Source organism: Aedes albopictus, chromosome 1, assembly GCF_035046485.1.
Source record: "Aedes albopictus strain Foshan chromosome 1, AalbF5, whole genome shotgun sequence".
In the NCBI taxonomy this organism is placed as follows: domain Eukaryota; kingdom Metazoa; phylum Arthropoda; class Insecta; order Diptera; family Culicidae; genus Aedes; species Aedes albopictus.
Window position 1 is genome coordinate 192,683,660 of NC_085136.1, and position 26,215 is coordinate 192,709,874.

At 42.6% G+C, this 26,215-nt stretch overlaps 3 protein-coding genes across 3 annotated transcripts; 1 reads left to right on the plus strand and 2 right to left on the minus strand.

Moving 5' to 3' along the window:
- The first annotated feature begins 7,569 nt into the window (after positions 1-7,569).
- On the plus strand, positions 7,570-11,830 carry LOC109397294 (uncharacterized). Its single transcript, XM_019669616.3, has 2 exons — positions 7,570-7,786; positions 11,280-11,830. The coding sequence occupies exon 2, from the start codon at positions 11,280-11,282 to the stop codon at positions 11,694-11,696; it is 417 nt and encodes a 138-aa protein (XP_019525161.3). The 5' UTR covers positions 7,570-7,786; the 3' UTR covers positions 11,697-11,830.
- LOC109397292 (UDP-glucosyltransferase 2) lies at positions 11,813-16,715 on the minus strand. Its single transcript, XM_019669615.3, has 3 exons — positions 16,570-16,715; positions 15,033-16,475; positions 11,813-12,083 (listed from the first exon to the last, which is right to left on the minus strand). The coding sequence occupies exons 2-3, from the start codon at positions 16,319-16,321 to the stop codon at positions 11,831-11,833; spliced, it is 1,542 nt and encodes a 513-aa protein (XP_019525160.2). The 5' UTR covers positions 16,322-16,475; positions 16,570-16,715; the 3' UTR covers positions 11,813-11,830.
- Positions 16,716-18,946: 2,231 nt separating this feature from the next.
- On the minus strand, positions 18,947-21,446 carry LOC109423216 (UDP-glycosyltransferase UGT5-like). Its single transcript, XM_019698153.3, has 2 exons — positions 19,437-21,446; positions 18,947-19,374 (listed from the first exon to the last, which is right to left on the minus strand). The coding sequence occupies exons 1-2, from the start codon at positions 20,723-20,725 to the stop codon at positions 19,104-19,106; spliced, it is 1,560 nt and encodes a 519-aa protein (XP_019553698.3). The 5' UTR covers positions 20,726-21,446; the 3' UTR covers positions 18,947-19,103.
- Positions 21,447-26,215: the final 4,769 nt, after the last annotated feature.

The window sequence follows — 26,215 nt, forward strand, 5'->3', positions numbered from 1 at the left end:
GTTGTTGGACACTGGTTAGATGATCCCTGATTGTTATCGTTAGGAAGGACGCATAAAGTGCTATTCCCATTACGCCGTACCCCGTTCATCGATTTCTTACATGCGATTACTATGGCGTGATTCACATCACACCGTGCTGGGGCTCAGTCGGGCCCCGGCCGGGCTAGGGAGAAGCACGCCATAGATATCGCTTGAAAGAAATCGATAACCGGGGCACGTCCGGGGCCCAGCACGGTCCCTGCCCGGTGTAGCGAGAAGACCGCTCAACTTACACGTTGCCCGACGTCGGACGCCAAGCTGTGTGCGCATATCAACTACGCGAACTATATTGTCGTTTCCGGGAAATATGTACGGCCACGACTCTACCAAGAGGTTATTGCTTCGATGGTACGTCATTTTTCTTCACTAGTACCATCTTGAGTACCATGGTACCAACGTGGAATTCGATGGGTGTCTTCCGCCACTTCGCAGGCCGTTGATGCAGTAGCCCAATTTATTCCTTGGATCAACACTTCCAAAGGTTGGTGACAGAACGTTGACGTTGGCCTGGAAATGGTTAAGTCGGTTAGTCGGAACCTCGGAAAGGTCTGGCTCAGGCAAGCAAAAGATAGACTCTCTTAGAAAAAAGCAACCAAGCACCATGCACTCTCACTTTGCCGTGCACTGGAGGTCTTCTATCTCTCGCACTTTGTCGTAAGCACTCTTTCTGTGCTTGTCTTTGTGTTTGGCACTGTGTTTGATTCTACGCAAGATTGGTGAAATTTTGAATCAAACGATCCATCGCCTGTAAGTCCTTGATAAGCATAACAACTTTGCCGGAAACACAAACTCTCTAATTAATTTATTAGGTGTTTTTTTTCTGTATTTTGAAAGTTCCAAAGAAATGCACTGTGACAAGCACAGTGCCAAGCACCCTTTCCGTAGAGCTAGTGCTGCGATTTGTCTCTAACACAATTATGAAAGCTCTCACTCATACGTCTCTATCCCTCGGCAAAAACGGAAGATCAGCACTTCAGATTCAGCCGTCATTTTGTCATATTATTGGAAGCTTCCAACATTCTCCACTGCTTGTACAGATACAGTAAACCCTTCTATACTGTAAGACCAAGCCCACCCGTGGGCTTCATACTACACACGCAACAGCACGTCGTTAACGATTTTTAATGTCGTTATCCACCCATTTTCGCACCGGTCGTTCGTTTCCATGTGAGTAAAATAATGATCGGTCGCCTTTGCGCACCGGTAGTCTCTATTCTATCCGTACCATCGGGTTTTTGCACTTCTGTAAATCATCGCAAAATTTTCTAGACTTCTATGGTGTTATTGCAAACCTTATTCAGTATAATAATCTGTGCTCATATTTTGAAAGAAGGGGTTTTGAACAAGACAGAAAACTGTTAGTAAAAATTGAACTCAAATAAATAATTCCCTTGGTTATTTGTACCAGTTTTGGTGCGTTTAAAGATATCATTTTCTCAATAATGTATGATTGTATTTAATCCCGGAATTCAAGCAATCTTTTTTTAAATTATATGTTTGTTGCTTACTGCATGACTTGTAGGTTGAATTTTTATCTAAAATAATATCCATCTCTTCAATATTTATGTTGCCTTTCACGCAAGAAATTTATCTGAATTTGAGATTTTGAGCATATTTTTTTTAATAATTAGGTTTATTGAATAATTACATCCCTTGCATTTCCAACACATTTATAACGTAGTTGTCCGCTTTACAACTTCGCGTAGGTCAAGATTCTTGAATCCTGGTCATAGTAGAAGCTGTCTTCTAACAGTCTACGATAAGTTTGCGCAACCTTTTTTCATTAACGTGTATTTTAGCATAAGCTAATTCTATACTTAGTCACAACCTTTTAGTTACAAAGCATCGATCGGAAATCTTAATATATATTGCGATCATTTGGATGCTGGTATATGAATATTTTGTTGGAAGCAGATTCTATGCGCCTGAAGTAGACTGCGTATTTGTCAAAGTACATAATGAGCCCACTCTCAATTTTGGCACTTCATACAACAATTGTTGTATTTTAACATCCAACACCTTGCTTTTTCTATAACGAGGAACCTACAATATGGCAGTCCTGCACACCGCCTATTTGATTTGATGAAACTTGGCAGCTCGACAACATTTTTTTAAAGATTTTTATCGGTATGATTTAGGATTGTTTTTACAAAAAAAATAACTGTAGTGTTTGTATGATATCTGGGTTGAGTTACGTACAGTCAAAGCATCTTTGAAAAATCGTAACTACTCTTATCTAATCTCATACATACGCGGAATCACCCTGGAAAGCAATCGTGTTACTTTTCTTGTCAATACTGTTGCTTGCAGCATATCAGAGATATGACACATGCATCAAAGCGGCCTGGTCTACTGCGTTGTATTTACGCGCAAAGATGATTCATACGACATAGCACAGAATATTTTATTTCGGTAAGGTACTTCTCGAATTTACAGGGGAGGAAGGATGCGTGGACATATTGTACCAAACGATCCAGATTACATGTTGATGAATATGTTTTGAATATATGAAAATGTGTATAATAGAGCTATGAATAAATGTGTAATATTGGAAAGATCTCCCCAATTGTTGGGTTGTTTTTATAGATCTAATGTCGAATCTCCTATTCTGTATGATCTGTGTTATTTACATGGGGTCTTCGCAGATTTTTTTTTCTGCTTTGCCCTATTGTTTCTACAAGGGTGAAGCTACCCATTTCGCACACTTTATTCCTAATTAAATGTATTTAATTTATGTTTTTAAATTTATATTTAATATACCACCCACTGACGACCACCATTTTCAAAAACAGCAATCAAACCAAAACTCCTTTTTGAAATATACACGACAAAACGAAACGCGAGGCACAGCTCTTTCAAAGCGGGGGATCTCAGCCCGGAAAGTGAAGAAAGAAAACCTTGTGGTCACTTATTACCGTCAAATGGAATCTTTTCGGGTTAGAAAATACGCACATCTTTTTACCGGAATCTGCGACGGATGACAATAATTTTGGAACTTGTCGGAACGAACTTCGCGAGTTTTTTATTTGGACATTTTTCTAAATGTGCAAAACTAAACTTTACTTGCTGCGTAGAAACCCCGGCTCAAACATGTACGTGTTAAAACAGCAAAACTCACTGAATCACTATACATTTCTTCAAATATTAGTTTCGAAACGATCGGCCGAATCAAAAACTAAAGGTGCGATTATCAGCAATCGTAACTATTTTTAAGAGAAAATCAATACATTTTCGATATGCATGATCCTAAAATTGGCGAAGAAGGGAAAACTTTATTCATAACATACTTAAGCAAAGCTTGTCAATTTAAACCTATTATTTTTCTGCGTTTGTATTGTCACTCTATCACAATTGTATGTCAGACAATTTGTTGTGTTATTCGTGTAACGATCTTTGATATTAATTGGTTGAAAATTTCAAATATTTGATGCGAACTAAAATTAATTTCTACCTATATTCAAAACAAGAAAATCATTCTCTAGAAACTATATACCTGGCAACAAATCCATACTCATGTTCTTTCGTCTCCTCTTTACGCTACCCAGAGAGCTCAACGCGAGAGAGCGCACGAGCCTACGGATAGAGACCGTTCTTTGCGTGTCTCTATATTCTAAGCCCTGCTACGAACCGTACGTAAACTTTTCGCTTTCGAGCCCTAGTTAGCAGTGACCGGTGCGGTTCGCTTCTTTGTTTCGGGGTAACGTTGAAACGCTTGATGGAGCCTATGAGTGGGCTTGGTCTAACGAACGCTCGGGACGTCGTTATGATGTGTGGTCAACCGAACGATCATTTTGCGCTCGCAGTGTAGGTTTGAACCGCTCAGTATTCGGTCGCCGTTTGTTCCCCTCTGAATTGAAATATACACCAGTTATTCGAACAAAGTCAACGTATTTTTCTACCGCCTACGAAGAGCTGCATCCGTAAATCCATCATCATGTTACAACGTGGGGGTTCAACCGGGATCCAACCTGAGGCCGTGGATCTATACAACGCATCGGAATTGCATATTTTGCAGCAGCATGTGAAACAGCTGGAAGGCACAATACAAAAGTTGCAAAACTTCCTCCAATCTGTGTTCAATATCAACCTACTTGGCGATATAAATGAACAAAAGGTAGTACCGAGCACTATGCCAAGTGGTGGTACCGAAAATACAACTGAACAATCACCAGATCAACCCGCAGTGAAGAGAATAGAAACGCCATGCAGCGTGGCAGTGAAATACCAGTGCAATACTATCAAAAAGCCTTGGTACAGCGACAAATCCAGTCAATATACCGCAGCGGAATTTCTGCAAAGATTCGAAACATTTGCACACACAGGGAACGAATCACTATCTGATGAATGGTTGATAAGTGCAGTGTTTGACTGTTTGTCAGGAGAACCTAAAATATGATACCGAGCATTTTCATATAAATTCGCCGATTGGAATACGTTCAAGGTGTTATTTTTAAGGCGTTTTTGGGGAGGAAAGGCACAACGACGGTTTGTGGAACGTCTACAGCACGGTACATACAATCGAAATGGAAAATTATCAAAAATGAGTGCTTACTTTGCTAGGATAGTAAATCAATCTAGATACCTTACAATGCCACCAACTGAAGAAAAAATGCTTTATCTGTTAAGGTTCCATTTCCCACGAAACATTCAGAATATATTGTCATCGTTTACTGAGTAGGAACAGGTTTATAACTTCCTAGTTGATGAAGATTTAGAAATGAACAGTTATTCTTAGAATGGTTTTTGTCGATAGGAATGGTTTCGTGACAGCAGAATTTTTCTCTGCTTGTTTTCGTGAAAATCCGGAAGAATAAAAAGTATTTGAAGTTTAACAAATATACGAATGTTATCTGGAATGATTGTTGTATGTGTGTGATTTACGATAAAATGAAATCGAAGAAGAAATTGGGTTTAATTTGTGCTTCGTGTCTTGTGACATGTTTAATTTTTTTTCTCCATAATTTCGCGGCTGGAGCTCCACCACCCGGATTTTAACAACTTAATGCCGGAACTCCTTTGTTCGAAGTGTCCCTTCAAAGTTTCATTATGTAGTGAGCTATCGCGTTCGCCGTTAAATGAAAATCAAATGCCAATTGCATGGAGCGGATTCGTTTTGCTTCATGCAGGGCATCCGGAAAAGCGTTTCGAGGTTACACAACGGTCGTGTTAAATGTTAGTTCTGGTACTCATTAATCGTTGTGTTCAAGAAACCGCTTGGAGGATACCGTTAGCAGATCCAGCAGCACGGCAAAGGAGTGCACAAATGGGTGAGATCTTTCCAATGTGAAACTTTTGAATATCATTTCCAATTATATTTGAACCATATATAACCTAAAAACTACAGGAGCGTTTGGTACGGTATGTCCACGCATCCTTCCACCCCTGTGGATTCGAGAATTGTTTCGACAAATGAAGTAGCCATTTATGGCAAAACCTTTTGTCCAGGCATTTCAAAGAATCATCTCTGCGGTAAATGCAACGCAGTAGGCCTGGCCGCTTTGACGATTGTATCATATTTTTGATATGCTGCAATCGTCAATACTGACAAGAAAAATAATTGGGCGTAATCTTACCCAATTATTTTCCAGGATGCTTTCTCGTACTGGCTGCGTTTGCATTAGATTAGATTAGATTAGATTAGAATGGTTTTTGTCGATAGGAATATGGACTCTATGTAAACATTGAGGAATAGTTGAGCCTAATGATCGTTCTGGAGGGGGGTGTTGTAACGAACGCTCGGGACGTCGTTATGATGTGTGGTCAACCGAACGATCATTTTGCGCTCGCAGTGTAGGTTTGAACCGCTTAGTATTCGGTCGCCGTTTGTTCCCCTCTGAATTGAAATATACACCGCTACAATTCGAACAAAGTCAACGTATTTTTCTACCGCCTACGAAGAGCTGCATCCGTAAATCCATCATCATGTTACAATACCAAGTTTACCGCCATTGAGCTAAGAGAAAACCTTTAACAAGCTCGAAGTCATTCAGTAGACGATCCATGGAAATAAGCAACCACAGCAATCCACGTTTTAGTTCAAGATCCATTAATGTATAGGGCACTGCATGAAAATCTCACCTTCTCTTTCACTCTTACAGAAATTTTGTAAACAACAAGGCCACGAAACGTCAAAGTCCCATACAAAATCAAAACAGTGCAGTGCCCTATAGGGCACCGCACTGTTTTGATTTTGTATGGGATTTTGAAGTTTCGTGGCCTTGTTGTTTACAAGATTTCTGTTAGATTGAAAGAGAAGGAGAGAATTTCATGCAGTTTCCTATACCAGAATCTCATCGATTACGATACATAGCGGTATTAGGGCATCCTTACCTCAGTAGCGGTATTAGGGCATCCTTACCTCACTCCAGCGACAAAGTTCATAAAACTATAGGACTCATTACGTATAAGAGTCACATAAACTTGTGTACAACGTGTATGCTACTCGAAATACCTTTTCGTGTCAGTAACGATAATCAACATATAATTGATCTAGTGTGTTTAAGCACAAAATAAACCGCACAATGTTATTTTGATTGCTTAAACTGTCTCAGTTATTCCCAGTATTAGCTAAAGCAAATTACAACTTATGATGAAATGTGCAAACCGGAACTACTAACGCTGTAAATCAGCTCTAATAGTTCTGTCAGAGAAACAGCCAACCGTGTCATGGCCACTTCCACCGTAGATATGAAACGGAGCTGTTGGTTTTACTTTCTCGGTCATGTGTACATTTCTGCTATAGTCAATAGTCTACCTAAATCGCAGATTTATCTGCAGTGACGTTGACTTTGCTCTCACAACCACAGTGGAAGCTTGGTTTTATCATCATTACCAGCACACTTGAAAGAGACAGAATTTAAGCAGATTTTTATTCTCGATCTGATAGCAAACCCGAGATAACCACTTTGAGGGAGCTTCCTTACGTTCCGTTCCAGAAATGGGACATTTCGTTACAATCTCGTTAGCGAACTTTTTATGGATAGACGATAATGAGGAATACATCACTATGGTCGAAAGTGCGAACGTTTCGTTGAAAAAGTCGAAAGACTCGTGCATATGATTTTCATATCGCACCATTATATAGGACGATACAAAATATGAAGTACGACATATTTTGTATTGCATTGTATTATTCTTTTCTACCTGTAAGTATCGATTACGAATGCACGCTCAGAAAAGCAAAATGTGCTCATAGTCAACGTTTGGATTATTATTAATCATTACATAAACACTGCCGTTCTACGCATAAGTGTCCCATGTTATATGGGAATCCGTATAATAAAAAATAAATAAAGAAGTTATGAGCGCAGTTCTTTCAATTGATTCAAGAGTATTTTGGAAGCATTATGGGTATCATCTTTAAATCACTCGTTTTGAACACTGTGCAGAAGTGTGATCTGAACTTGTGATAATTAATGTGCTCCTGTGGGTACTGTTGCCTCCGGTGCGGCTCTTGGCGACTCATCTGCGTAATTGTTGTGTCAACAGCTTGTTTATCATATTTCAATAAAAATGAACTCGGACGGCGGCGCGGGCGGTGTGCACCGTTCGTTAGCGCTAGGAATTTCTTATCCGTCGTGGTAGAAATCTGTTGATCGTCGTTGGCAGTTGTAGCTGCAACTAGTTTTGGGTATCGTTATTGTTACACGCGGGTGAAGCAGACCAGTAGAACCGTTAAATAGTGGATTTTTAGTTTCGCGAGCAGTCGGCAATTTGTTCTTCCCAGTGCAGTTCAAAATGTAGCACCGTAAGTAGTACAAGATGTGTTGCTTCCTAGAACTCATGCTCTACCTCTCATTGAGATTAACGATGAGGTTACAGAAATCATTCATTTTGGCAATAGTTAGCATTTTCGAATACTGTGCGACGGGCATAAACATATTTCGTGATATCTAGGAAACCGAAAATATTCTGGGAGCTGGAATAGACATAAACTTACAAAAAAGATAACAATATTCAATGAATCCATTTGTCAACAAATGTGTAAGAGCAGGATACAGCAACTTCCAACAACTTTAACCTTCGTCACATAACAGAATTGATATTTTGCTTGTATGTACTATTTTTTCGTACTTTTCACATCCTGTCTGCATTCCAACTCAAACCAATCGTGCTCTGACTGAGTCTTTGATAGCTGTTTTGACTGTACCCAAATATTTCTCACTCTTGTTCAGCAACGCTACCTCAAGATGCTGGTTGCTACATCGGTTATGACGGATACTCTTGGGCTCAGTTTGACCAGTTTGGTCAGCACACGCTAAAATCGGTCAGCACTAAAGTGCAAAATTTCCAGACTACACCAAAAATGTGCAACCCTTACACATGCACAAAATCAGCTCCTACGTTCAAAAAATCGTGAATTTCGCAAAATTTTTGTATGGCAATCTAGCTAGGTTGACTAGTGACCTTGGTAAACAAAAATATCGACATTTCGCATCTAGAAGAATCGAAAACTCTCCGTCATCAACAATGTACGGTACCCGCGACTGCCACGGTACAACCTAGAGCGTCTGAAATAACCGGATGTCGCCTCAGCATACGCGCAGAATCTCGAGGCCGCGTTGCCAGACGAGGGTGAGCTCGATGAGGCCCCTCTAGAGGACTGCTGGAGTACAGTGAAAGCAGCCATCAACGACGCAGCCGAGAGCACCATCGGGTACGTGGAACGGAATCGACGGAACGAATGGTTCGACGAAGAGTGCAGAACGATTTTGAAGGAGAAGAACGCAACGAGGGCGGTAATGCTGCAGCAAGGGACTCGACAGATCGTGGAACGTTATAAACAGAAGCGGAAACGGCAGACCCGCCTTTTTCAGGAGAAAAAGCGCCGCCTGGAAGAAGCCGAGTGTGAAGAAATGGAACTGTTGTGACGTTCCCAAGAAACCCGTAAGTTTCTGTCCCGGACGCATCTCGCTTTGTGCCGCAAGCCGAAATATGCAGGGATAACGTCGGAGGCTTCTTGACGGACGGACGTGAGGTGATCGAAAGGTGGAAGCAGCATTTCGATCGGCACCTGAATGGCGTGGAGAACGTAGGCACGGGAGACCACGGCAACGGAGGAAACGACGATGCCAGTGCAGCGGTGGACAGAAATGAACCAACTCCCACGCTGAGGGAAGTTAAGGATGCCATTCACCAGCTCAAAACCAACAAAGCAGCTGGTAAGGATGGTATCGCAGCTGAACTCATCAAGATGGGCCCAGAAAAGTTGGCCACCTGTCTGCATCGGCTGATAGTCAGGATCTGGGAAACCGAACAGCTACCGGAGGAGTGGAAGGAAGGGGTAATCTGCCCCATTCACAAGAAAGGCGACCATTTGGAATGTGAGAACTTCAGGACGATCACTATTTTAAATGCTGCCTACAAAGTGCTATCCAAGATCATCTTCCGTCGTCTGTCACCTAAAACAAATGAGTTCGTGGGAAGTTATCAAGCCGGCTTCATCGACGGCCGGGTGACAACGGACCAGATCTTTACCGTACGGCAAATGCTCCAGAAATGCCGTGAATACCAGGTCCCAACGCAGCAACAGTTCATCGACTTCATAGCGGCATACGACAGTATCGACCGCGCAGAGCTATGGAGAATCATGGACGAAAACGGCTATTCTGGGAACCTGACTAGACTGATTAAAGCAACGATGGACGGTGTGCAAAACTGCGTAAGGGTTTCGGATGAACTATCCAGTTCATTCGAAATTCGCCGGGGACTGAGACAAGGTGATGGACTCTCATGCCTACTCTTCAACATCGCTCTGGAAGGTGTGATGCGACGAGCCGGGCTCAACAGCCGGGGAACGATTTTCACAAAATCCGGCCAATTTGTGTGCTTTGCGGACGACATGGACATTTTTGCCAGAACATTTGGAAGGGTGGCAGAGCTGTACACCCGCCTGATACGCGAAGCAGCAAAGGTCGGACTGGTGGTGAATGCCTCAAAAACAAAGTACATGCTGGTAGGCGAAACCGAACACGACCGGATCCGCCTGGGTAGTAATGTTACGATAGACGGGGATAATTTCGAGGTGCTGGAGGAATTCGTCTATCTCGGATCCTTACTGACGGCTGACAACAACGTGAGCCGTGAAATTCGGAGGCGCATCATCAGCGGATGTGAAAGTGTAGAATTAGCATTTGAGTTAAAATACACGTTAATACAAACAAAAAAAAAATCAGCGGATGTCGGGCCTACTACGGGCTCCAGAAGAAACTGCGGTCGAAAAAGATTCACCCACGCACCAAATGCACCATGTACAAAACGCTAATAAGACCGATGCTCCTCTACGGGCACGAGACATGGACCATGCTCGAGGAGGACCTGCAAGCACTCGGGGTTCTCGAGCGACGCGAGAAAAAATGTTCTGGGAGAAAAAAGTTCTGGGAATCACGGGAGGAAATATTAATACATTTTAAGAAGGAACTCTGAAAACCTCTATGTCTTAGAGAACTTCTGGGAGAAACTACGGACGAAATCGCGCGAAGAAATCCAAGTCAAATATCGGAAATCCCTAGAAGAACTTTTGCAAGAACCTCCCAAAAATCTCCAGAGTTAATCCGGAAAACCACTAAAAGAAATTCCTGAATGGAAGGATCTTCACAGCCTTCAGGAGGAATCCAGCGAGAAACTTCAGAAGCATATCGGGAAAACCTCTGGAAAAATCCTAGGAGGTACTCTAGCAGAAACCCTGTGAAAAACTCTTGCCGAATTTCTTGGAGAAACTCTAGAAGAAAACCCAGGACTCTCAGAAATCCCAACAGAACACCGAAAAATCTCGGAAAAAATATTTATCGGAACAAATTCTTGAAAAAAAAAACCTCTGGATAGAAACTTGGGAGAACAGGAGAATGTGAGAAAAAAATCTGTGGGGAAACTGCGAAAGAATTTAAAGAAGGGATCCCGGAAGAAACTTGAGGAAGAATTATCGAGTCTTCCGTTAGATTTTTATCGAAATCTCTACAATACTACGCCACTAGCACAGATAACAGACATTGAAGTGGATATATCGCCTCTATTCTACCGTGTTAATGCAGTTTACTAATGAGTATGAAAATATGTTGTCCCTGAAAATATTTAGCTGTTTCTCTTGTTTGGCTTACTCAATAGAACTTTGTCTGCAAATTTTTATTTTTTATATTTATTTTTCTAACATTTACTGTATATACATGTATGAGTTCTAGAATCATTTATTAAACTGAAAATTTTGGTTTTAAAAACTCGCCCTTTCTCCCATGTGTTTACAGATGAAGCGTCAGCAGTGCGTAATTGATCTCGCGATCGTACTGGTTACGATTCCATCACTCATTGTGGTAGCGCTGCTGTTGGAGTATACGATGAACCATACCGACTGGGCCGACCGGCTCGAGTCCCAAATCATTGTGTTGGGTTTGGCCGTGGCATTCTTTGTGCTCTGCATCATGGTGGCACTGTATCTTACCCACCGGGTCGGAACGTGCCTATGGACGGGGCCACTTCCCGCTGATCTTCACCGTACGATCTTCACCGTGGCTCGGGATTTGGAGAGTGGCCCACCCCCGGACTACGATACAATCCTGTTGGATCCCCCGCCGTATGAAAAGCTGGAGAAATTCCTACTTCTGGATGAACCACCTCCGTCATACGCTGCGTCAGTGGCGTCATTGGAGGGGGCTCATATCTGATAAGATTGAGACTATTTGTTGATTTTGTTTTTGTTTTGTGCGTACCGAAGACAGGGATAGCTACATTCAAATTAGTGGTACACAGCGAGATCTTATGAGTGAATAAAATGTTGAAATGCACTGCTAAAAGACAATTACGACTGTTTATTGAATGAAAAAGATAAGGCCATCTTACAAAGAATGTGTACACCAGCTATGATAAGCAATGTCGTGCAAATAAGGTCTATGCCATACAGCTGGTAAAATGGAATGTCCTGGCCCGGCGACATTAAATGCGGGAGCCCTTTGTTTTCGAGTACTTTTTCTATCCAGAAAATTGCACGTTCCAGTGGTGGTTGCGGTTGGTTGCGAAACAGTCGTGATCGTGCTTCCATGTTTTGACGATACCTGGAAAGGGAGGAAAAGAACATTGGTTCATTGTTATCAATTCAGGTGAATCCCGGAATTTGGTACGAGCGAAACTCAATTTTTCTTCAAATCCATGCGCTATGTAGATCACCAGGTTCGCTAGCACACCACTTCCGATACAAGGTCTAACACATGGATTTGAAGAAAACCCGATTTTCGGACGCACCAAATTCCGAGTTTCGACTAGATTCATAAATACATTTGAAACAAATTAAAATCTGATCGAGTCAAACCACCAAGGTAACCACTAGGCATTTGAATAAGCCGTACAGCAGACCGTGTTAAGCATTTGAGCTGCTTGCTGCCCTACATAAGCAGTTCCAATGCAAAGCTGCCTTGAATCAGCATAAGCTGTGCTATTCAAAAGCTTTCAGCTGTTAATTAGCATTTCAACTGCTTGAGGTGTTTTCGCGAGGAAGCAATCAGAATGCTTTACAACTGCTCTACAAATGCAAAGAGCAAAGAGTATGGGAGATATGTTATGCATTTGATAGCTATCATAGCTGATGCTGCCTCTCTCTTACAGAATCGATGCCTCTGTTGACAAATTTGAACATCTGAGTAACTTATCCGTTTTTCCCTTATTCATCCAAAAGCTCCGAAGTAAACATTGCTGCAACTGGTTTAAATTGGGAACATTGCCACACCTAATGTTGTCGAAAAATGAGTACCTAATAGGTGTATCTTCGGCGGATCATAAGATTAAGATTATCGAAAGACGGAATCATATGTTATTGATGGAAGAGGGAAATGTTTTTTTGAACACATGTTTTGGGTGTCGAAAGTCGGAACTGAATCTGTTTTCCGACCATTCTTTATATTGGCAATAAAATTAGCGCACATCATCGGACCAACCGTAGCGTATCCTGGAGCGTGGAGCAGCAGCCTGAACAGAAAACATGATTGAATAATCACCGGATCGTAAGTTCAAACCCCGATAACACCAAAACAAGTAAAAAAGTACCACCTAAATTAGCTGGAGTGTGGAGGAAGCGAGATCGTCGAGAGAGCGAGAAGCAGGCGTAAACCTATTTTTGTTTTCTTTCGCGACGAGGCGTTACGCTTCCTTGACCTTTTGATAGGATGTTCCTGAAGGTGTTGCACTAAAACAGCCCGTTTTTTTTGCCAAAACCTGCTGGTGGATAGCACTATAGGCGTATATACGGCCAATTAGCATTAATGCCTTGTCATAAGGGCAACTATAATGCTGCAGGAATGCTATTTTAAATGCTTACTGGTTACTTGGGCAGATGTTTGAGCGTAGATTTTGGATACTTTCCGTTATAACTAAGACAGTTTTATAATAAAAAAATACCTTAATTTTTGGCACACGGTGAGATACGTACAGTATGACCCCACACAAAAATTCTAATCAATTGGTATGCCATTGACTGAGGTATAGCAGAAAGTTTTCAGAAGGGACTTGAACAAATGGTACAAATCCTTATGCTTCCATTTTCATCCTATTAAAACATAGGAATAATGCGCTGTTTTTCGTGTATCTTATTTTCGTATTTATTTTATGTTAAAAATGAACACGAATACTAACAAAAAGATAGAAATTAATCGATGCCGTTATCGCTTTGTTTTCGAATAGCATGTATTGGCTTCTTTAATGGACCAAATGGACCAAAGTTCAAATTTTCATGAATTTCGGTGGGAATTTAATTAAAAATCAATTTAACCCTCCTAGGATGTTAGTAATGTTGCACCACGATGGCGTAGTGAACGTTCAGCGTGCCTGCCTGGGGCATTTTAACTCAAACATCCTTTTCTTCTTTTATGGCTCTACCTACGTCCTCACTGGGACTTGGCATGCCTATTGTGAGGCAAGTACAATGACCAGGGAGTCGAGAAATTTTTCTCTCCCGGAACGGGACTCGAACCCGCCGCCTTAACCACTAGGCTAGTTGGAAACCCCAACTCCAACATTTTATTAGGGATTAAAGTTATTCATCGTATTACCCTTCGTAGATTCATATACTGGGCACTGCTGTCAAGTAGTTGCCTAGCTGTCAAAAAGTGTTATTTATCCAAATATCTCTTTAAAATTCATTTTAGGTAACTATTTTGATAAACCTAAAAAAATCGAAGTGCCTCAGAAAAAAGTCTCTTCCGTAAACATATTTGAGAGCGTAAGATTACGAAGGGCACGATTACTCTATATGTGTATTCTGAATATTATGGAATTCTAGCTAAAGGTTATGCTCCATTCAAATTTTAAATGTTTTGTATGAACGAAAGTCTACGAGGTAGAAGGTGGGCCAAAATTTGGGATACCGTGGTTCATGAACATCCCCAAAGAAAAGAGCTATCTTTTAGGGGCTGTCCCTAAACCACGTGGTCATTTTGAGGAGATTCCGAATACCAACCCCCCCCCCCGCGTGGTCTTTCGTTCATACAAAAAAAATGTATGGGCCGCGGTCTTTGCCCAAACATGACCACACGACCACGGGGTTTATGGACGGCCCCTAACTAGTTTTGAAGGGATAAAAGACGACCTTTAGCCTTTGAAGTGGCAGTTACGCACTTTGGAGATATTGGTGTCGATTTATGCATTCATGTGTATTGTGCGGTACTACAAACCCAATATAGTCAACAAAATGTCTACTAGGAATCGTTCCTTGATCGACCGGAATCAAACGCAGACTTTCTTGAAATTATCTTGCTATATAGGGTAATTTTCCAATAGTTGCACACTCCATGTTATTCTTATGAGGTGTGCAATAATTGGCGAATTTTTAGCCGTGCAGCAATTGGAAAATTACCCTAATAGAGCATTTTCTGTTTCAGCTATATGGGCCCTAAATCAAAACAAATCAATTTGGATTACATTTCCGGTTGTAATGATAAGTGTTTGACCTTTTTTAATGGATTAGTTAAGCTAATTAGACTAAATTAGACTAATGTTAAATCATTTGATCCTACCTCTTATCCGAAAGGACGCTGTCAATTGCCTGCTTCAACGAATTCTCATTCAGTTCGTCCAAAAATAAACGCAGTCCTCCGCCTCCTCGCACCAGTTTATCCACGTTTTGAAGTTGGTCGGCAAAGAATGGAATCCCTATCGTTGGAATTCCATACCAGGTTGCTTCCTGCAGTCCCAATAGTCCGCCATGCCCGATGAGCAGTTTGGTCCGAGAATCAGATAGAATGGCACCCTGTGGAACCCATTTCTGCACCAGTACATTAGGAGGGACCGGTTCCAGGCTTTCTGGATCACCATGCTTCCAAATAAAATTGTAATCCGGAAGATTTGTGAAGGTTTTCAAAATAGCTTCGTTGACATTCTTGCCCAAGCCTTCGCTTTGAACGTTTGTGCCGAAGCTGAGAAGTATCACACCCTTGCTGGGAATGTCCATGAAATCAGCTATTATTTGAGGAATCTTTTCAGGTCTCGTAATATGAAGGCCTCCAACAGGAATGACATTCGGTGGTAGAGCTTGATGGTAATCCATGCTGAAATCACTGTTGACTAAAACAACGCTGGAACTTTTTTCGATTTTTTTCACGCTAGTTGTGTTGCTTCCAAACAATTCACGAGCTCTTCCGTCTTCCGAAGCCATGAATCGAAATTGTCTGTGGTAGGAATCCAACAACCAATAAAATGTATTTGCAATTCTTTCCATGAAGCTCATGTGTTGATCATATTCACAAGCATAGTTCGGCAAAGTGGTGAATCGTACTGGTATATCTGCCAGATGCATTGTGTATGAAGGAAGATTGAATGCTGACACCGAAACTAATGGAGGATTGCCAAATCTTTGAACGAATCCAAGCAAAAACTGCCCCATGGTAAAGTCATGAATGATGAGATCAAATTTAAACGATTCCGGGTAGTTCAATAAATGCTTTATGGCAGGCTCTTGCGCAAGAATGCGGCTTGCTTTTTCGTAGAAGCTGTACATATTGATGATGTTTCCTACGGGTCCCATCGCAGAGCCCGCACTGTCCTCGGCCGCGAACTCCGCCATGATTCTAGCGTACAGCTTTGGGACGTAGAAGAAAGATTTTCCAGGTATGGACTGCTCCTGTTCGAAGGTTAAGATGGTTAAGTTGTGTCCATTGTCGTACAGGCGATTGAAGATTTGTTTGTTCCAGATGTGATGACTACGAGAGGGCGTCGTTTGCAGGAATAAAATGTTGTCACAATGAATAGTTGCTGGCAACGAAACGAGCACTAATGCTATCAAATACTTTCCTGTTGAATGCAACATGTTGACTGATTCATGTAGCTAAGCATGAGTGAAATATTTCAAAAGGTGCGGTTATCAAAGCGAAACCGCGATAACGTTAACTGTTGGGATAGATAACGCTGGTTGCACCTATAAGTGCGAATTACAGTATGTGCTTCAATGTGATTGAAGATTCCTAAAAGCAAAATCGTAAAATGTTAGCAGTGATATTGAATATTGTTTTTGTCACTCTTTCTCAAAATTATATGTTTTGTGATGATATTTTTTACCTTTAGTTGGCCCATGCGGGACTTCACGCCGCTCACAAAAACTCAACTGAAGATTAAATTTATTGTATCACAGCTTTGCAGTGAAGGTGTTTCTCTTTTTCCTTACGCTCTAGGCTTCTGGATACAATAAGTAATGAGGGTATAGTAAGAATGAATGAATAGTAAGTGTAGTGGTGACAAACCGATAGAAACGAGAGAAATGATAAGATACGATCCACACCCACAGCACCGTGTCTGTAGTCACAGCTGATTAGTAGGGATGAGAGGGACATAACGCCTTGTCCAAGAAAATGCGGTAATGTGTCTCTATTTATGTTAGTTTTATGAGTGCCTTATTTTTCGCATTGGACGGCAGTTTACTATTTGGAATATTACACATTTACTTTTACGTCAAATAATATTCCTTCAAATCCCTATCCAATTATTCAATTACTTTAATTTCACGGAGCTTCAATCTTTCCCAACGTGGCACGTTTTCATTTACCCCATATTTCTTTTGATTGATGTAGTGCTATTCAAATAGCTCTCGGTCTTGACATGGTTAATTTGGAATGTTATTTTCTTACAGCTAAAGTAAATAATTTCAACATAATGCAACAGCGTGAAGGTGTTTTGCTTCAGAGAGCGTTGTGCCTCCTATCCTCACATTTTTTTGTTTGTTTTGCTTCTGGAATTTACACATATTGACCGTCGAACGCTTCAACTGCATTGAGTGGCATCAGGTAAGAGCTTTGATTGTCGCTGTGCGCATAAACTACGTAAAATCATTTTTTTTGGTCATTTCAGACCCCCCTCCACCTCGTAGACTTTTGTCCATTCAAAAATTTTCCAAATTTGTGAGTAAGCAGACTTTGGCCAGACAAACACACTCCTCTCCTCCTTAAGATTCTATTTTGTTTATGGACGGGTCCTATACAGTTTGAATGAACTCTGGAGCTGATTTGCATTGATAATAATTTGCTTTGATGTAAAAAGTTGTATAAATACAACTTGGATAAATACGAAAAAAATACATATTTTTTTCAGAAGATATTCACGTGAGTGTCCGCATTAAACCATCGGAAAGCACGATGATACTGATTGATATAATCATATACAATGATTTTTTGTCATTGTGCAGAATTTTTATGTGTTTTTGTCACAGTGCGGGAAGAAATCTATTCCACGGGGATGCTACTAAGCACGTTTGTCCGTTACCCTGGACCTTGATCTTACACGGATCATTCGTCTTCGTATTTCACGACTCGTATTATCAGCAACCGTATGTAAGGAACCCGAGGTAATCGAATTCTTTCGCCACCTCGAAGATATCCCCGTTTATCGTAACACTGGTACCAAAACTTGTCGTGCTTCATACAATTCCACCTGTCTGCATATACTTTGTTTGAGCCACGAAACCGGCAACAACGAAAGTTTGGCAAAAGTTGTTTTCCTGCTGAAGCCAAGATATCAGCTTCATTTCCGAAGAGTGTTTCAGACACTGTCAGCGCCAGTTTTTATGAACCTATGCCGGATCCCACCACTACCACAAGCCGTGATCCATCGTAGTCCGTTTGTGAGTTTATGGTGCAGTGTTATCAAGGTCACCATTGTGAACCCCGGAGCTGAATTGATAGGTCATTCTGGTAACACGGTGGGATCTAACGTCCCTTTCTAAGAACGCCCAGAGCCGCGAGGAACGCTGTAGGCTCCAAATCCGCACCACCGTCAGGAGACTTTGCCTAGCTTAGCGTACCGTACAGTGCTATCCAGTAGCTCCTTGACGACCTACGCCACCATAGTTTACCATTACTGGCCGCCTATGTCGGCCGCCATCGCTAGCCCCCGCCGCTGGCCTCGTAACCTGCTTCCCTGGCTAGCCTCGTCTGCAGACACGTCTCGCCGGTTGATCTCCGTCGCCGAGTTTTCTCGTTCGCCACTCGCCGCCGGTCTCGCCTGCCCTAATTCACGTCGCCGGTCTCCATCGTCGACTGACATCCCTGGCCTGGCCTGCGATCTCCCTCGTCGGCTTCGCCGGCACGAGTTCACACTGTCGCCTACGTGGCCGGATTACTTCTACAGCCACCCCTGGCCGATATCGTCCGTTCGCCTCCCGTTTCTTCCGTTTCCGCAACCTTCGTTTCAGGGCAACCACCCTCACCAGTAAGAAAGCCAGCATCACCCGACGACCGCCGTCACCAGTCAGGATTAGAGAGAGTTATAGAATTTTCTTAAACTAATCTCCAAATCCATTGGATAATAAGGTCCAAAAATTTCTCCACGTCCTGACTATACCCGGTCAGGTTGGTCAGACCAGCAGCCTGGGGTTTTGATGGTCCCCACTCTGGGTTTTGGTGAGTAATCTCGAGAGCTAAGAGAGCCATACCAGAAACGGTAGTAGATTGAAAGCTATATATTTCTTATTCTAAATAATATTTACCAACCATAATACTTATAGGAACCTATCTTCTTTGAAAACGTTTTAATCAATGCTCAAACAATTTTTGTTTCAGTTCCTCCAAATTTAACTTTATTATCAGCGCACACTGTTCGATTTACTCTTTTTTGGGCTTTACGTAACCACCGGCGGCCGGTCGCCTGAGGTGGCTTCGAATGATAAGATAATACAAGAACGCTATCGCGAGAACCACGGCTACCATGTCGATGGCATAGATTTGGAATATGTTCATGTCGAGCGCAGGTGAGCGCAGGTAATGCAGTCCCTTATTTTCCAGAACTTTCTCTATCCAGAAAATAGCACGATCTAGCGGATGTTCGGGTTGCGCTTTGAATAGATAGGATCGTTGTTTGATATTTTCGTAGTAGCTAAAATGAAATTAACTTTATCTGAGTTTCTGTGAAATGAACAAAGAAATACCCTTTCGTACCTTGGATTTTCCAACACTTCTTGAATTGCCGCTTTAAATGTAACCTCACTGACGTCTTTCGGTAGCAATTTTACACCTGTTCCCGCCGTAACAAGTTTTTCGGCATTAGAATACTGATCAACAAAAAAGGGAATAGCAACAACGGGAACTCCATGCCACGTAGCTTCCTGCAAACTCAGCAATCCTCCATGACTGATTAGCAGTTTAGTTCGTGGACTTGCAAGAATGGCAGCTTGGGGTACCCATTTCAACACAAGTACATTGGCAGGCATTATTCCAAGTGCCTCCGGATCGCCATGCTTCCAAATGAATCCATAATCAGGCATGCTTCTGAATACTTTGAACATATCCAAGTTAGTACCTTCTCCAAGCATTTCCGAAGCCACGTTAGTTCCAAAGCTTAGCAGTACGATTCCCTTATTGGCTCGTGCAATGAACTGTTTCACAATCGGGGGTACCTTTTCTTTGCGACCAACGTGCAAACCACCCACTGGAATAACGTTCGGTGGAAGGACCTGGTAGTAATCCATACTGAAGTCACTGTTAACCAAGACAATATCCGGGCGTTTCTCGATCTGTTTGACCGAGGTTGCATTGGTTCCAAACAGTAGCTTGACTCTTTTATCTTCATTCGCCATGTATACTCGGTTGCGATAAAATAAGTCAAACGTCCAATACAATGTGTTCCTCACACGCTCCATGAAGAACATTCTATTATCGAAACTTGAAGCATAATGTGGCATGTACGTTGTAAACAGTGGGGCATCAGCCATTGTAGTTACGTGAGGTGGTATATTGAAAGCCGATAGGGAAACCAAGGGTGGATTTCCAAAGTGTTCCACGAATCCCAGCAGGAACTGTCCCATTGTTAGATCATGAATTATCAAATCAAATTTAAACGTCCTCGGATATTCCAGAAGCTGTAGGACCGCCTGTTCCTTTGTGAGTAGTCGACTGGCTTTGTTGTAAAAGTCATACATGAAGTGAATGTTGGTGAATGCACTTTGTTCAGCAGTATAGTCCCATTCTCCTTCGTAATCTTTCATCACTTTGGCCATGAAATCCTTCACAACGAGGAAAGTTTTCCCAGGAACAGATTGTTCTTCTTCGAATGATAGAATTGTGAGATTGTGTCCATTGTCGAATAACCGCTCGAAAATTTGCTTGTTCCATATGTGATGGCTTCGAGAAGCAAGTGTTTGTAGAAAGAGAATATTTTCAGCAACTGCTGCAGGAATTACCACGAGCGTAACAACCGCACACAACAGACTCCAAAACTTATGCTTCATTCTTACTGGGTACCTTTCGGTTCACTGTACACATCTTATGTGAGCCGTGTTGATAAATTTGTGTGAACCAACATTTCGTTATCGCCCGCCGCATAGCCAAGCGATAATAGCTGATTGGCTAAGTGATTTCAGAGAGAGAGAAAAAGACTCATTTTGGCATTACACATCTTGCAAAAAAAATTATCAAAAAAGGTTTACTCTTACTTTTATTCCTTAATCCGGGTTTTCCTGATCAAGAACACATAATTGGTGATGAAGTTCAATATTTGTCAACAGTAAATTCAAACATTACACATTTGTTTTTCGCACTTCCTTTTATTCTCATATTAAACAATAATCCTAAAACACGAACACCATTCTGCAGCGGTTCCGATGGTCCGGACGATAGCCTTCGGGACATACCACTGGGGCAACCGCCAGAAACGGTCGATGAATATTTGGAATGGAAAATCGAGCGGACATAGCAATCATCTCGGGTGCTTCCGTACTTGGTTCCAAGCAGTTCACAGATTTGAAACACAATTCTGAACAGTTGATGAGGTCCTCAGCCGCGTTGCAACAGGTGTATTTCCATTCACAGTGGTCTTTGGTTACCGTCCGGAAATTTTCGTCGGATTCGGCATTCTCGTTGGCAGCATAACTCCCAGTGAGAAATATGCAGAAGAACGAAAATAGTACAACTTTCATTGTCGTCAATTAATGAACTGAGATCATTGAGCAGTGGCAAATAATGAAACTGCTGGATTATCAGCAATACTTTGAACTTTGCCACTGTGATCAAGTGAGAGTAACCGCCGTTCTCGTAGTGTGCAACGATCAGTTGTATTGAGGCAGCCCATAGTGTGCGCCGTTAAAATTGATCAAACGATTCATAAACTGAAGAATAGATTATACGATCTTTTCTTTGAATTAAGATTTCAATGAATTTCGTCTTACGTGACAAACGCGGGAAGATGTATTATATTTTCTATGCAACATTCGATATAGTGATTGTTGGAAAGTTGGGACTCTTGATCATTCCTTTCTTCCACTTACACATTCGCTGTTCGGTTTGCCAGATCCTGCCTATCAACCGGTGCAGACAGATGATCAATTTCTTTGGGTCTCTGATGAAGAGTTCTACTGCGACATTATCCTTACCTCGTTGGTTTTGAGGATTGTGGTTTTGAGGCATCCTAAACTTTCCTCAGCTTCAGCGTTGGATCATTTTCGTGCAAGTTTCCATGTTCTGCTGCATTGACTTAATCGTTTTCTCGGTTACCTTGATCGTTCATGCCTTCTACGCCATTCAGATACTCATTGAAGTGTTGCTTCCACTTTTCAATGACCTTATGTCTGTCCATCAAGAGGCTCTTGTTCTTATCCCTGCATATTTCGGCTCGCGGCATGAAGCTGTAAATAGATGCGTTGAGCTTCGAGTAGAACTTCCCGATACAATAGCTCCGCTTGCTTCTTCCAAACGGAATTTTTTTTTCTCATGAAAGCGGAGGACTAGATGTTTTCGCGCCCTTTTTTAGACAAACCATTCTTCCGACGACGCCGTTCCACGTATCCGGTGGTGCTCTCAGCTGCGTCGTTGATGCTTGCTGTTACTGTTATCTTGAAGTACTCCAGAGTGGCCACATTGAGCTCGGCCTCATCTGGCAATGCTGTCTCAAGATTCTGCGCGAATACTTAAGTAACATCCAGGTACAGAAACATTTGCAGAAAGTGTAACAATTGGGAAAACGGGATCGACGGGTCAAGTTCTTTTTTCTTACATAAATCTCGTCAAGTTGATAGTCACAGTACTGCTTTATTGACTATGTTCAATTTACAATTTGATGTAAGTTTCTCTTTCCTCTCTTTCATTCTTAACAGTCACTCTCTACGGTCGTTGCTAGAACCCTCGAGTGGACACTACAGAAAGAACATCCAGCAAATCCTCATAGTTCATTCGCCTTCTCCAAGTCCCCTATTCCATCTGTACTCCGCCGTAGATGGTACGCAACACCTTCCGTTCGAAAACTCCTAGGGCGCGTTGGTCCTCTGCACTTAGGTTCCATGTTTCGTGCCCATAGAGGACGACCGGTCTAATCAGCGTTTTGAAGATAGTCAACTTCGTGTTACGACGAACTTTATTCGATCGTAGAGCTCTGCGGAGTCCAAAGTAAGAACGATTTCCTGCCACAATGCGCCTCTGAATTTCTCAGCTGGTGTCGTTTTCGGCGGTCACCAGTGAGCCCAAGTACACGAACTCTTCAACCGCCTCGATTTCATCACCGTCGATATAAATTCGGGGTGGCGGGCGCGGTGATTCCTCCCTGGAGCCCTTTGCCATCATGTACTTTGTCTTCGACACATTAATGACTAATCCGATTCGCCTGGCTTCACTCTTTAGTCGGATGTATGTGTACGCCATCGTCTCAAATTTACGAGCTATAATATCAATATCATCAGCTGAACGGACTTCGTGAAAATCGTTCCACTCGTGTTTATCCCCGCTCTCCTAATTACATCCTCTAAAGCAATGTTGAACAGCAATCACGAAAGACCATCACCTTGCCGTAACCCTCTGCGGGATTCGAAGGGACTCGAGAGTTGGCATACGGAGCGAATTGGCGATGGACATTCCCAGGCTGACACAATAGATAAGGTTTTTTAATGGGTGCAGTACCGCTGGCTTCGGCTAAACATATACCAGGCTCTGTTACCTTAGAGAATAACTGGCGGTTCCTCCTGACCGAGCAGCTGGATGCAGTAGAAGGCAGATCATCGGCGATGTACTGAGGCTTGGCATACGGAGCGTATTGGGGATGGACATTCCCAGGCTTAGAAAATAACTGGTGGTTCCTCCTGACCTAGCTGCTTAGAGAATAACTGGCGGTTCCCCCTAACCGAGCAGCTGGATGCAGTAGAAGGCAGATCATCGGCGATGTACGGAGGCTTGGCATACGGAGCGGATTGGCGACGGACATTCTCAGGCTGACACAATAGATAAGGCTTTTTAATGGGTGCAGTACCGCTGGCTTCGGCCAGACATATACTAGACTCCGTTACCTTAGAGAATAACTGGCAGTTCCCCCTAACCGAGCAGCTGGATGCAGTAGAAGGCAGATCATCGGCGATGTACGGAGGCTTGGCATACGGAGCGGATTGGCGACGGACATTCCCAGGCTTAGAGAAAAACTAGCTGTTCCTGACCGAGCAGCTGGATGCAGTAGAAGGCAGATCATCGGCGATGTACGGAGGCTTGGCATACGGAGCGGATTGGCGACGGACATTCCCAGGCTTAGAGAAAAACTAGCTGTTCCTGACCGAGCAGCTGGATGCAGTAGAAGGCAGATCATCGGCGATGTACGGAGGCTTGGCATACGGAGCGTATTGGAGATGGACATTCCCATCTTCAAGTGTAGCTGCGCCAAGCTGCTCTTTCGTTGGCAGGGCCACAGCTAACTGCTGCGCTTAGTCTTGTGCCACTTCTACGTTACGCAGCTGCTCGATGTTGAGTCGCGGCGTTCGACTTCGACGCGTGGTAATAACTGTCGATAGTTTTGAGCGCATGCATACAGCGACTATGTAGTGATCCGAATCTATATTCGCACTGCGGTATGTGCGGACATTGGTTATATCCGAGAAGAATTTACTGCCGTTTAGAAAGTGGTCGATTTGGTTTTCTGTTTGATGGTCGGGTGATCTCCAGGTGGCTTTGTGGATATCTTTGCGGGGGAAGAAGGTGCTTCGGACTACCATACCACGGGAGGCTGCAAAGTTTAGGCATCGCTGGCCGTTATCATTCGATACATTTCCTCCCTTCCTACCTGCGCGTGCCGACAACGATTTTCACGTCACGCGGCGAGCAAGCATCGTATGTTTGCTCTAACTGCGCGTCCCGAGCAGAAGGGCATACCTTACAAATACCATGCGAAGAGCAACATGTGCTCTAATACCTAAAATTGTTATTGCGGCGTTATTGTACGAAATGTTATGAGAACATCACAATAACAGTTGGAGGTATTTGAGCAGAGTTTGGTATTGATGTACTGCCGTGTGCAGCATAGTTGTCCAATGTTCTATGGGAATCCCTATTAACATGGGACAACTATGCTGCACTCGGCAGTGTAGTATTTGCTAGTTTAGCAGTGAAAATAACCGAAGAATAAGATTTGCTATTACATCATGAAGTCATCGAACATATGAAACATTTAATAACAAGAAATGTTATGAGTTTGTTATTCAATAACTTTGGAATAACAAATACAGCAATTGAAATTTTAGGTATTATTGGAATAACAAGACTTGTTATTTTCTAGGTGTTATTTATACAAAATTTTGGTATTTGTTTTTGTTATTTTGCCTCTTATTACCACCTAATGAAGGGCATATCAAGGTATGGTAGTGTTTAAGATAAATACCTTGATATGTTATTCACTTGTTATTTTCTTTTGCTCTGGGTAGCACGCTTCCTTCTCGTCATCAGGTCTCCCTTCAAGTGGGCAGTAGACGTTGATGATGCTGTAGTTGAAGAAACGGCCCTTAATTCTTAACATGCACATCCTTGCGTTGATCGGCTGCCACCCGATCGCACGTTGTCGCATCTTGCCCAACACTATAAATCCTGTTCCCAGTTCATTGGTGGTGCCACAGCTTTGGTAGAAGGTAGCCGCTCGATGCCCGCTTTTCCACACTTTCTGTCCAGTCCAATAAAGTTTCTGCAACGCCACGAGGTCGAAGTTGCGGGATGTAGTTCGCCGTAAATTATCCTGTCACATCCTGCGAAACCTAGTGACTTGCAATTCCATGTTCCAAGTTTCCAGTCGTAATCCTTATTTCGTCGCGTGGGTCTTTGTCGATTGTATCGAGTCGTCTTTTCTCCTATGTTATTCGCAATGGGGATTTTTACGGGTGGCTTATTGGGCCTACGCCATCACTCCTGTCTCGCCGGAGGGCCATCGTGCCAGTTCTGTTTAACGTCCCAACCAACACTGGGACGACCACACTGATGGGGCTACCACCTTGGATCAATCTGGGCGTGGTGCAGCATTTCTTACTCAGCCGCTGGATGCCAGAACAGACGCTGTTTGAGCCGTACCTCCTTGGTGAACAGTCGCTCGGATCGTACCTCCTCAATCTAGCTGAAGTCAGAAGGACAACAGTGCCTATGCTGCACTATCCGCTATGCACACAACTCTTAGCTGGCGGTATTTGTCATCGCTTGGTCCGTGGAAGCAAGAGGTAGGAACTTGTGAGGATCAGAGCTATGTTGGACGCTCTTCTTATCGACTCAACGTTTTGCAGCCCAAATTCTGATCAATGTTACCCCGGATCAAGGTTGCGACCATTCATTTGCAAAGATTAACATTCATTTGCTATTATCTCAGTTCAGAAGCATGCTATCGAAAAACAATGTATGGATAAATTTAACCTTGTAGTTTTATCTGAAAGTTTGCCGAATAATGTTGGGGTCGCAAACGTATACCAAAGTCGTGAGCGAGCTGTGAAGGCAACTCT